This window comes from Betta splendens, chromosome 2, assembly GCF_900634795.4.
Source record: "Betta splendens chromosome 2, fBetSpl5.4, whole genome shotgun sequence".
Taxonomy (NCBI): domain Eukaryota; kingdom Metazoa; phylum Chordata; class Actinopteri; order Anabantiformes; family Osphronemidae; genus Betta; species Betta splendens.
The window spans coordinates 5,199,128-5,211,687 of NC_040882.2; the positions used below are offsets into that span (position 1 = coordinate 5,199,128).

The window sequence follows — 12,560 nt, forward strand, 5'->3', positions numbered from 1 at the left end:
TAATACCTATTTCATTCGTTAGGGTGTACATGAAGCCCACATTCTGCTTCTCTTACAGTATGTTCATATTTGTATGCACTGTTCATGTTCATGTGTTAAGGCAGAAATAATTATTAGAAGTCAAACATTTGCTAGTTTCTACAGTACTAAACTGATTCTTTACTCCTCAAAGCTTGTGTTTTTGGAAACCATATTAGGACAAAACCGTGTCAATGTGAGGAGGATGTCACCTGACAGCTGCTTCTTTGGACATAAATTCACTGTGCACTAATTCAATTTACCACTCAGAGAAGAGTCAGCTGACACGTCATGCCAAGACCTGCCTCCTTCACTCTGACGACATTTCTGCTTTGGCTGCGCTCACGTGCCGCCGCTAATTTACTGTTCTTCAAATGCAGCACAGAGTCAGGAGGATCAGCCTGATGTGGACACTACAAGTAGGGCTCCTCAGTGATCCTGCCTTTTAGAAATGCTATTATTTCAGGAATTTCACATCAATCAGCTGACCTGAGTATTTGCACTTAGATTACACTACAATGGATTTCAAGTAATCACTTCACTGGGTGATAAAACCAAAAAAGGCCGTCAGGAATTTAGATCTGATACTACACTCTTAATGTCTTACTGAGTGATACAAGTGTCTGTGTTCAATACGGGTCTGTTTGATAAACTGTTTTTTTTAAATCTTCAGTCATCGTAAACAGCTACCGACTTTCATACAAAAAAACTAAAAACAGTTACTTGTATTTTTCAGAAATATATTTTATAGATGATGTCAGAGATGAAATGTCCAAAGCGTAGGTCCCAAAGAAAGATAACATTTCTCATCAAGAGAGACAAACAACAAACAAAAAATAGCTTTTTTATCCATTTACATGTAAACCAAGATTTGCTCTTGAACCACAGTGGTTATATATATTTATATATATGTAGAACTGGTCGAGGTGGGTGTGACAATCAAACAACGATGCCCTTTTTTTCCAAACATTTTCTCAACCAATATCCAAAATTCCTCCACCATAGCAGTGCCTGTTTAAAAATCTTTGAAAGATGTACATTCTTTGGGAGAGTCTTTTTAAGGTGAGAATGTAGCAGAGTTTTGGCAGAGCATGTTTCTCTTAAACACAGTCCATACATGTTTTAAGTGCTGAATCTTGTTAAAATCACTTATTGGAAACAATATTCAATAAGAACAATATCAAATGTGTCTCAGTTGAGTCATTTGGACAAAGTCTTTTGAATTGTTTGCACACCACAGAGGAAGCAGTCGTTCCACCTGGTGCCCTTGGGGGAGGTTTCGTTTTTTAAGTCCTCCAGTGTTCTTCGTCTATTGTGCAAATACATTTTTGTTACATAGACAAGCAGGCATGCTGACTCACAAACCATGCAAAGAGTTAAAGTTGGCGCGAGCAGACAGCGAAAAAGAAAGAGAAGTAAGAAAGTTCCTACAAAAAAACCTCAATCGTCTTAAAAAAAATATGTTAAGCCAAATTAAACAAGTAACAAGTGGAATGTTTGTTAGACATGGAAAAGATATCAACTTAATTTCAAATTGTACAGCTTTATAAAATGATATAAGCTTGAAGTAAACATGACAGTCACTGTTAATCTGGTGTTTAACAAAGCAGTTAACAAGTGGGGGTTGGTTGGAGAGTCATTTTACAGCAGAGTAGTGTCAGATCTGTGGAGGTGAAGCAGGAAAAGGGAAGAAGGAGACTGACGTGATGGACAGGCGGACATGATAGTGCAACACATGCTCTCAAAGAGTTTATTAAAACCATCAGCTGATATTTTCCAGTTTAAACTGGAGAGAACTCCACTTTGCCGTGTCCCCTTCTTTTCTTTTCCCACCAATGTAAACTAGCTACATAAAACAGCGTCTGAACCTCTAGTTTTACTTGTGTGTCGGAAAGAGACTGCGTGTCGCCCGAGAGGCAAATGTAGCAACAAGGCGACGCAGGGATCCGATGTTCAGGCGTCCAAGATTCAATCGCAGTAATGATTCACTTGAGGGCGACTTGAAAACAGTGCAGTCGATGACAAGTTAATATGCTGCGTCTTCTAAGTTCATGGAGTAATAACCATACACCATACTGTTTTCGCTCACAATATCATAGCTGTCATTAGTTAGAGTACATTTATAAATTTTCCATATACAAATCTTCTATAAACAGCACGTTATAAATACACAGTTGATGAAATGCAGAGGCTTAGAGAGCCAAAGAAAGAAAGAAAGAAAAGTGTCGCTTCGTATTTTTGATAAATACAAGAAACGAAAGTTTGGAACAGCAAGTGACGATAGGACTAAGTATGTAAATGGCAGCCCTATAACTATCAGGAAACAGAAAACCCTAAGTCTTAGAAAAATAATCGTATACAATAAAAAATAAAAAGTGGACACGCTTACCAAACACATTTCTGATATTGTAAATTAACAACTTGATGTGAAAATCATACATGTAAATACACACAGGCAATACTCCATTACTGCCCCACAAAATATATTCAATCCAATATACATGACTAATGTTCAGCTCACACTAAGAACCAAGGTAGTTGCCAACGCCACGGCGGCGGCTCAGCGCACGTAAAGAACTGCTGACGCGGCGTGTGAGCGCTGGCGCCAGTAAACGGGTCGCACCGGGAGCCTCGTCCCAAAGGGCCAATAGCAGAAGTGTTCTACTGTAAATGCGGACTCATGCTTTGGCTTTTCTTGCTTGGCTTTATCTTTTGGATAACATTCAGAAATGTTGCAAAAATGTCTGCTCTCTGCTCAATTGCATGCTTCAGTCTGCGCGTGCGCGCGCGTGTGTGTGTTCAAAGCGATGGTGACTGCGGTTAAAGGGAAGCTACATAAAAGGCTGAACCTTTTTGACAGGTTTCAATCTAATTTCCTTGTTGAGACGTCTCCATGTTTGCCCCCTTGTCTACTGAAGCTGGCAACTACCTTAACAAAGCCTTTTCCGTTTTTTACACAAAAATAGATCCATCCAAAAGTAAAGTAACTCTTCAAGAGAGGCTGTGAGAGACAAAAATGCTGTCGTCATCACCATCCAAGTAAACATGCTGAAAGATTGTTTGCTTTATTTTTGTCGTTCTCGTCCCCAGTAGGACTTGAACCCCTCCATCTCCCTCCCTCCCCACCTCCCTCCCTCCCTCCCTCCCTCCCTCCTGCCGATTTCTCAAGGAGAAAAATCTTTTTAACTTAAGGCAATCATTTCCTGAACAATCCTGAATTTCAGCGGACCTTCACAAAGGCACTCCTCTCACTCGTCAACCCTCCACGACAGGCTGGTCCAGCGAGGTCACAGTCTCACCATCAAATCTTTGTAAAAGCCTCATTTCGGCCACAGTGAAAGCATCCTGTTAAATATTATCTCGGTTGCCTTGACGCCATTGTTTTGAAGGGAAATATAGTTGAGAAAAGACCAAAGAGGATCCCCGAGCTGCGGCAGCCAGCTGGGGATGACGCCGTCCCTGGTGTCCATTCCGTGGTCAGAGGGCGGCTGTGTAAAGCACCGTATGTTTCTGCACAGAAGTGTCATCACACCTTCCTATGACGCGAGAGGCTCATCTCGCGCCAATTCCAAACCGGCTCGCCCGCTGCCTTGGTCGCTCGGTTAGCCGCTGGGGGCTAACGTGGGGGTGCGAAGACTGACAGAAAAAAACGAGAGTCTCTGAGCGAGCGCCGCCGAAGCAACGCTGTCATGTTTATTTTTTTTCCCCAGTTCAGTCCTCTGTCTCCTGATTGGCTCCCTACTCTGAGGCTGAGCCCACCCCCTCTCCCTCGTTTTTGGCCGAGGGGCCGCCAATCAAGGTGACTGACGTGGTGAGTGGGGTTAGGGCGACTAAATGAAGGGATCAGTCGAGACTCTTCGCAGCTCAAAGAGGTGTTCTCCGGAGAGGTCAGTGGTAACAGTGTGACACCCTCGCATTTCCCTCCGTTACAGTGGTTCCTCCTCCTCCATCGGTTCCTCCTCTGGCCTGAGGGAAAAACAAGAGCAGGTCGTTAGACTGGGCTTTTCCTCCAACCACCTGTAGGGTTTTCACTGCAGCCGTACATGAGCCGTGCTTCCAGGACTTGGACCTGAACGCACCCTGCTAGACTGAAGGTGTGAGTGAAGCATTTTCTGGCAACGTTGAATCGGAGCTTTCTGTTCTCCAATACAGTCTCTGTGTTTACATACACAAAACATTTATTGGCTGTAGATTGTTCAAGTCCTAAATGGTAAATGCCACACTCTTCCCACATTCCTTTAAACAATGCTGAAGCTCCAGCTTTACTCAAACCTTTAGTAGTGATGCAATATATTTACCTGTAATAAAGAAAAAGCCATTCTAGGCATAGTCATCTCAAACATGAAATCCTGTACATAAACACATTCCTTACAAGCAGAGATCATTCTCTCAGTCCTTTACCTTTGATCCATAGTGTTGGTGTTGGCCACAGACAGGGAGGCCATGGCGCTGACAGCTTCAGCCTCCTCCGAGTCCCCTCGTTTGGCCTCCAGCAGGGAAAGTCCGAGCCGTGGCGAGTAGCGATGCACTGAGCGCCAGTACTTACCTGAAAAGGTGGGAGAAACAGACATAACTATAATAAACAGCATCACATGTGAGATGATGGTAAGGACCTCAGATAGAGGAGATTGCTCCCAGATGTGGGCTCAATACACAAACACACAACAGATTTACAGTTTCCAGATAAGATTCTGTTTTACCAAAAAAACTGTGAAAAATATGAAGCGTTTAAGGACCAACTCACTGTGAGTCTCCAGGACTTTCTCCAGAGAGCGGACAGCGTTGAGGTTGGGCCTTTGCTCGAGCACAGCCTTCGGCAGCGGGTCCAGCTGCACCGGACAAAAACACATGCACAGAATGTAAACACAAGCATGCAACAGGCAGCGTTTCTCATTGTTTCCACGTGGGGTCAACCTGGATATAACGCGCCATGTAACATCACTGATGAACTGATGTTTCTGACATTACTGATACAGCATGTCATACATATGATTGTGTTATTCCGTTTCCTTCCCTGTGTTTTGGCCAAGTGGCCTCCTCACCTCCTGGCCAAGCAGGGCGGCCACGCAGGCCTCGGAGGCGTCGCAGATGGCAGTGAGATCGTGACCCCCCTCAAGAGCCAGAACCACCCGGCCTCCGGCAAGAGTCATGAGCTGCCTGGTCAAATAGCCGAAACCTGGAGATAGGAGATTACATGAAGTGAATGAATGGACTGGTCAGATGCTTATTTCATCATCAGTCAACAGTTCATGTGCATGCCTTTGTGTGATAAGAAACACACTCCACATAATCTCATACTAACATTTGGAGGTCAGAGTGTAGCCGCCCAGCGGTGGAGGGTGTCCCTCCACAGCATCAAAGCCAGAAGACACCAGCACGATGTCTGGAGCAAACTCATTGGCTATGGGCATCACCACTGACCTGAGGGCGTGAGGGTGCAGATCAAAGATTACACAAATGGCCCACATTTCAATGTGAACACAAAAGATTAACACAGTTCATTTACTTTTACTTTCAGTATGACCACAACAATTTTACAACCTGCAAACGTTCCCCTTAATGTTGGATTCATCTGATATTTTTTACATATTTATATAAATATATATTGGTGTTTTTCATATTTCTGTCCTGATAGCCTGCTTCAATTTGTCCCAAAGACTGATTTTGAGCAAAAATCCAGCTCGTCTGGGTGTGATTTGACTCCAGCATTACTGGTACCTGAAGGCAGCCAGGTACTCTGCATCTCCCATAGGTGGATCAAGGCCACCAGTGAAGGCAACATTGACATTGAAGCCAACTCCAGGACCACTGCCCACCTGCAAGGTGACACAAGGACATGGATTATGTCCATAAATTGGTCCCTAGTTAATCCCACATTAAATCTAGTCTGAATTTCCCCCACAATGCATTTCAGTCGTTCAGTTTAGGTTGCCCACCTCATCAGGTGCTCCGCTTCCAGGGAAGAAGTTTCCATCGTCATAGCGATGAATAGAGATGTAAAGGACGTTGGGGTCGCCGTAGAAAGCTTGCTGGGTCCCGTTGCCATGGTGAACGTCCTGCATGCGGGTAGCACACATTTTATCAAAAGTCTCTCTACAAGGTGTGCAGTTTAAGATGGAAAGCTTGGAAAAAGTAAACAACAAACTTTCTGATATAACGTGTGTTTTGAAACTCACCCAGTCCACGATGAGGATCTTACTGACATTTAGTCTCTGCTGCAGCAGTTTGGCAGCAATGGCCACGGAGTTAAAGTAGCAGAAACCCCTGAAAGGGCAGCAGACAGAGAGAGCTGCTTGTTATGGAACTGATCTAAATCAAAGTGTTTTCATGCGGTTATTGTGAAGAGAAAATGAAAAATAAATGAAGCAGAACAAAGGCACTCAGTCATTGCGTGCTTTATGTAATTTGTATTCAAGTTGAGTCTGATGCTACACCTGTATTCATATACACACTGAGCCAAATATAAAGATGGCTCTGGCCTTACATGGGAGTGCTCTCCTCTGCATGGTGTCCAGGGGGCCGGACCACAGCGAAGCCATTCTGGAAAGACACACACGATTAATATGTGGCAAACCATTGTAAACATAAACCGTGCTTCTGAATGGAAAACTAAGCGAGCTCAGGAAATGTAGCGACTGCATTTACCTTGATTTCTCCTGTTGCCACTTTGAAAACCAGCTCCACCACAGAGCCGACGGCGAGACGAGCTGCACTGGAGGAGTGGACCTCGTTCCAAATGGTGTCGCTGTCCACCTGCAAACACAAGACACACAAGTCTCACATCTGAGCCAGAAGGTGAATGAAGTAGAGGTGAGACAGAAGCAGGTTTGGTTCAAACGGCTGTTTGATGTTGATCACAATACTAATACAAGCAACTTATTCTACTGACACTGGAATATATGAATATACTGCTGTTGTCTAACTGTAATTTCCTCATTCTAGCTTTATCTGTGCAGCCTTCTCAAGTACTAACTACATCTGTTTTTAAGATGTAACACAAAAAACATGCCCTTTAAAACCTATGTGTCAGTTTTATAGTGTACTAGTTCGCGCTGCAGCCATACGATACTTACTCCAACTCCTCCACACGGGAGCCGTACAAACATAGGAGTGATGGAACCTGGTGATTAGGAAATAAACATCACATTAGGGACAGTGAACAACTAAATATTAGCAGCTGAGTAATGCTGATGGTGTGTGTGTGTGTGTGTGTGTGTGTGTGTGTGTGTGTGTGTGTGCGTGCGTGTGTGCGTTCATGCGTGCGTGCGTGCGTGCGATCTTACAATCAAGTTTCTGTCGGAGAGGGTTGGTTCCGTACAGAAGCACGTGGGCTTCAGAGTGAACCGTCTGCAGCTCTTCCAGAGTAGCCTTCCTCCCACGGATGCACTACACACGAACACACAGAGGAATAGGACTTTCACAGCAGTTTACTACTTTGCGTAACGCTGAGTGTAAAACCACTCTGAACGCACCTCGCACTGCGCTCGGAGTCCGGTTTCCTGCAGCCGGGACCAAATGCTCTGGATCCGCCCAGCGTGCTCCGGGTGGCTGTTGGTGTTTCCACACATGCACTGATGCTTCTGCATTAGAGAGTCGTACACCAGGCCTGACAACACACACACGCAGACATCACAGTTCTTGTTTCTGCCTGTGTTCAAACAGACAAATGTCTGACAGGAACTGAGAGTGGGAGAGAAAACGACTCCTGCCCAGATTTATTCATCTAGCTCAGTTATTGCTGTGGAGGCCAGGAGTCATTACACTCGTTTCTGGCCAATTCACCTGCTTTGAGGACAGACATTTCTCATTGCAGTCCCCAAAACGATCATAAATACAGGCTAGAGTGAGGAAACAGCTGTTCAAATAAATACTAACTGCAACACAGTGGAAAACAGCCAAAGGGGGACAGACAGGATGCACAACTGAGAGATGTTACCTGTGGTGAAACGAGGTTTGACGGGAGGATCCGCGGCTGGAACGCTGATGGGAAAAGAGGAAGCCGAGGCCGGGGACGACTGGGCCCTGGACAGGGGCCGATGTCCCGGGAAGGAGACGGACAAGCCGTCGGCCTCCATGGAGGCCTGGTAGTTCCTCAGCTGATGAATCCGCTGCTGCTCCAACAGCAAGGCCTGCTGCTGGCACACAAGAAAGCACCGTGTCTTCACGTGTCACGGGGTGAGCGCGTTAGTGGACCACAGGCACGGGTCGGACTGCGAGTGCAGGTTTTGGCCAAGAGGTGGCAGTGAAAACTAGAGGAGCCGCTTCAATTTTGCCTCTGATGTTAATCACGGGGGACACCACGGGACATTTTCACAGCTACAAATTACATTTCTGTGTCCATGTTTTCAGTTTGCACCTCTTTGGGACTTCCCCAGAAACACCTACAATACATTAGTGCCAAGCAGAGTCAGGGAATCAATTCTCTGAAACTTCATATTGATTCTCTCAGCCTACGTTGTGTTGCAGCGGTAAACTAGGGCAGATGTCTCACTTTTCAGGGGTTTTTTGACTCCCCTATCCTTACCTGTCTGAACAGCAGCTCCTGCTCCGCCTGCCTCTCCCGCTCCCTGTGCTCTCTGTGCTGCTGCTGCTGCTGCTGCTGCAGGGCCTCCTCCTCCAGCTCCTGCGGGTCAGGCGGCTCCTGCTTGATGGTGACCCCCAGTGGCAGAGTGCCGGCATCCTGGTGCTCCCTCAGCTCCTCCTCCGTCTCCTCGGGGTGGCTCTGATGCTGGCGGCCCACAGGTGACTCGCTGGGCTTGGCTATCATCTGCGAGGGACACAGGACCGGGAGACAATTGAACAGCAGAGCGTGACAAATTCTGCCTGGCGCGTGAGGCTGCATTCAGACAAACAGGCACGTTCTCGTCTGAATCAAATTCCTGCCAAATCAGACCTCTCTCTGGAGCATTCTTCTTTTAACAAGCTTAATTTGGATTAGTCAGTCAGATTGGTGTCTTGCTCATTTTAAACCTATCCGTTTTAATTGAATGTGAGTGGCCGCTCCGCCGACTGCGTTCAAAAGAGACACATTTAGTACAGACATTCCACGTTCCCTGTTGTGCTGCTTTTCATCCACTCATTCTGGGGCCTGCTGCTAACCAAGCACTGATTCACTCGCCTCTTCATTCACTTTTTCCGGACGCGGACAATTCAAAGTGCCGTTCAAGGCCGTGGAGTACGTGCCTCCATGAAGTGTGTGTTTGTGAAGTGAGTACTAAGAAAGAGATGTGTTTGCTGGGAGATCTGCAGCCACAGGTGTGTGTAGAAGGGGGCATACGTGTGTGTGTGTGTGTGTGTGTGTGTGTGTGTGTGTGTGTGTGTGTGTGTGTGTGTGTGTGTGTGTGTGTGTTTCCCATAGCTCCCAGCCTCTGGGTCCTCTGGGTTGGTGCCAGGGGACAGCATTGACGTCAGAGCATTCACCAGCTCTCATTCACCCCCTCCTCTGCTCTACTGTTCTCGTCTTCTTTGCGTCCAAACTAACTCCTCTCTCCCTCTCTCGATGGTTTTCACCCCCCCTCTCTGTTCCACTTTCCCAGAAACCTCCTCTTTATCTGGCCTGAACTGATACTCTTCCTTCCCCTAATGATCATGAATGCACTGGATTCTTGTTGCTATAGGAGAACACAAGCTAGATAGATGGAGATACAGAGAACAAATGATCATGTGACCCAAATTTATGATAATAAATAATAATATTTTAATTCTTTGAAATATGTTCTTTCATTCATCTAAAAGAGAGAAAACTAAATTTAAAGTAAATTTAAATAACTTATTGGAAAACTCTTATTCTGAACAAAATGTCTGTACCATTTTAGAATCTGTGTTAACTGACCAAACTCATACTGTTTTCGTTTCTGCTCTGCCAGCGTGTTTCACCAGCATGAACTGTGTTTGCTTAATGTTTTAGACAAGTTAAGCATGACAGTTGCCCTCAGAATGTTTCAGCCCAATAACATGACAATAATCCAAAGCTATGCAGTAAAGCAGCAGTAAATGTTTTTACACAAACACAAATATTATAAAACCATATGTTGTCGTTAGAGGATGTCACACAAGATATATATACGTTTACCTTGGACAGGTGCTGCTTGGCAGATTTGTGACTACGCTTGGCCAGAGCCCAGTCAGCTGTGTCCAGTCTTTAATTTAAATTACATTAATAATAAAAAAACTATTTCTTACTCTAAATAATTATTTAGTAAAATGTCAGAAGAGGGGATTTAGATTTTAGTCTTGGATAACTTGTCCCTGACATGCCAGAGGCTGTAATAGAGATGCTTGTGAGAGCTTTGAAACACATGTAGGGACTGAGGGAGTAGAGCAGCGCAGGGGAGGTGGAGGAGGAGGAGAGGAAATCCCTTGTTTCATCCACCCACCTCTCCTCCAGCGAGGACTCTGCTTGAATAGGTAAAGAAGTGCCTGCTCGCTCGCTTCCTCCCTGACCATATAAGGCAGAGGCTTCCGTTTTGTTGCCATGGCAGCTCACAGTTACCTCGCAGCCCATGGCAACTGTCTCTGCCACAGTCGCACAGAGACGTAGATGCAAACATTCACACACGCTCACACACCACGCAATACATGTTAACCCAAACCTGCCTCCGCCTACTCACAAACAAAAATACTACACACACACACACACACACACACACACACACACACACACACACACACACACACACACACACACACACACACACACGTGTTGCTTGCTGTGTTACTGACTGCCACCTACACAAACAATTCCACTACAGCTCCTGTGGGTTATAGACGCAACTAGATGAAGCATTTCCTGAAATGCACAGTGAATGCTGTAATGCTGAACATATTCCTGAAGAATTGCTGAAAGTTGCTGAAACATTTAAAGTATAGCTGCATGTAACTGAAGAGAAATAGGAGTTGTTTTTACCGAGCTAAATATTTGCAGAAGAAGCTGAAGCAGCTCATTTCATTTCAAAATGAAAGAAAATGAAAATAAATTTTATAAATTTATTTATACATTTTTATAAACAACTCTAACTTAAAGTTAAAAAGAGAAATGTATTGGTGTCAAAATCAGCCTCTCGCTCTAAGCTGTGATATCACTCCTCTTGCTCACAAAACACACTAATACAAAAGCTGAAAAACCATCAAAACATCTAAAAGTCCAGACCAGAAATCAGCAGCTCTATGAATAGAAGATTTATAGATGAATGTCTTGCGACATGTCTGTGCTGAAGCAGTTAAACAGTGATTAATTATCTCTTTACTTGAATGACATGTCTGGTCTGTAGCTTCTTCCATCACCTCAGCCTCATAATATGCAACAATGATAACAACATGAAATGGCAGCAAAAGCCATCTGCATTCAAATAACACCCAGAGTTAAAAAATGTGACCCAAAGGGTCGACTTTACAGTAGAAGCTGCTTCTGCATTTTATTTGAGTGCTTTGCTGGCATCTACCTTGTTGAGGTGAAGCTGCTGCTGCTGCTGGAACTGTTGCTTATGCTTCTCCAGAAACTGCTGGTGCTGCTGCTGGACCACGAGCTGCTGCAGGGCCAAGGCCTGGGCATGAGCCTGGGCGGCGCTCCCTTGGGGCAGCGGCGCTGACTGGGTCCTTCCCAGGGGCCGGTGCTGCCGCTGCAGCTTGGCCATGGATGCTGCAGGCGACATGGAGAGGCCGCTCACACCTGAGACACAAAGAGGGAAGAGTTCAGCTACAAAAGGAAATGACACTGCAAACTACACACAAGACGCTGACAGCAGCTTAAGGCCTGGAGTTGGGCAGTGAACAGTGGATGCATTGTGTCTGAACACAGACAGTCGCATTTATTCAATTCTCTAGCTGCATTATCAGGCTTGTTTTTGTACTTTATAATGGTAATACTGTTTCTTCTGTTTTCCATTTGTGTACATGATCAACACATATACTACATATGTCAACACAAGTTACCTTTGTTAGCAGACTGTCCTAATAGGGATTTGCTCCAATCCAGCCTCCCTCTAAGCTCCCTCACGATGCAGAGCCACGTCTTGCTGATGCATGATGCACAAAGCAAACAGTACGTAGCTACGGATGCGCTTGTGTAACTGTTTAGGAAGGCTACGGCGGGCGTTTCGATGGCGACGCGCCTTCCCGCCGTTCCAAACACCTGAACCTTATGAAGTATTTAGACTAGATGTCATAATGATTCATGGTTGCGTCTGCACGGTCTATTTTGGTAGCTAGTTGAGGGGAAATGTGACAACATTTCCAAAACAGTTGCCGTGTTTTTCCAGATTAAGAATCAAAAGCAGACACTGGTGTTAGAAGGTTGATGTTTCGTGTCTCAATGAAGGGGGAGGCTGTCACGCCTGGCTCAAAGTAGGAACCGTAAAACCTATAGATGAGGTGAATGTTAAAGTTTATGGTGCACACACACCAACACATGGGAGTTTTAATTTCAGTCATACTGGTGTTGGACCTAAGATCAGTTAGCAGATGTATTTATGCACCACATTAAAATGACCATCTGTGCTGCCATACTGTGATTCTTCTATTGTGATGATACAAGCTGGGAAAAG

The 12,560-nt window shown here is 45.1% G+C and overlaps 1 protein-coding gene across 7 annotated transcripts in view; it reads right to left on the reverse strand.

Moving 5' to 3' along the window:
- Nucleotides 1-741: 741 nt before the first annotated feature.
- Nucleotides 742-12,560, reverse strand: part of LOC114851179 (histone deacetylase 4-like) — a 49,586-nt gene continuing 37,767 nt past the window's right edge. For 6 of the 7 annotated variants that reach the window (XM_029142829.3, XM_029142828.3, XM_029142827.3 and 3 more), the window contains 16 exons: nucleotides 11,460-11,686; nucleotides 8,543-8,785; nucleotides 7,955-8,153; nucleotides 7,491-7,624; nucleotides 7,302-7,404; nucleotides 7,092-7,138; nucleotides 6,664-6,771; nucleotides 6,503-6,558; nucleotides 6,195-6,282; nucleotides 5,955-6,074; nucleotides 5,737-5,834; nucleotides 5,321-5,439; nucleotides 5,061-5,194; nucleotides 4,763-4,847; nucleotides 4,420-4,564; nucleotides 742-3,984 (listed from right to left, as the gene is read on the reverse strand). In XM_029142829.3, the coding sequence (XP_028998662.1) occupies nucleotides 3,945-3,984; nucleotides 4,420-4,564; nucleotides 4,763-4,847; nucleotides 5,061-5,194; nucleotides 5,321-5,439; nucleotides 5,737-5,834; nucleotides 5,955-6,074; nucleotides 6,195-6,282; nucleotides 6,503-6,558; nucleotides 6,664-6,771; nucleotides 7,092-7,138; nucleotides 7,302-7,404; nucleotides 7,491-7,624; nucleotides 7,955-8,153; nucleotides 8,543-8,785; nucleotides 11,460-11,686 (1,946 nt within the window). In that variant the 3' untranslated portion in view covers nucleotides 742-3,944. The remainder of the gene's footprint in view (nucleotides 3,985-4,419; nucleotides 4,565-4,762; nucleotides 4,848-5,060; nucleotides 5,195-5,320; nucleotides 5,440-5,736; nucleotides 5,835-5,954; nucleotides 6,075-6,194; nucleotides 6,283-6,502; nucleotides 6,559-6,663; nucleotides 6,772-7,091; nucleotides 7,139-7,301; nucleotides 7,405-7,490; nucleotides 7,625-7,954; nucleotides 8,154-8,542; nucleotides 8,786-11,459; nucleotides 11,687-12,560) is intronic. The other variant, XM_029142826.3, reaches the window with a different exon arrangement.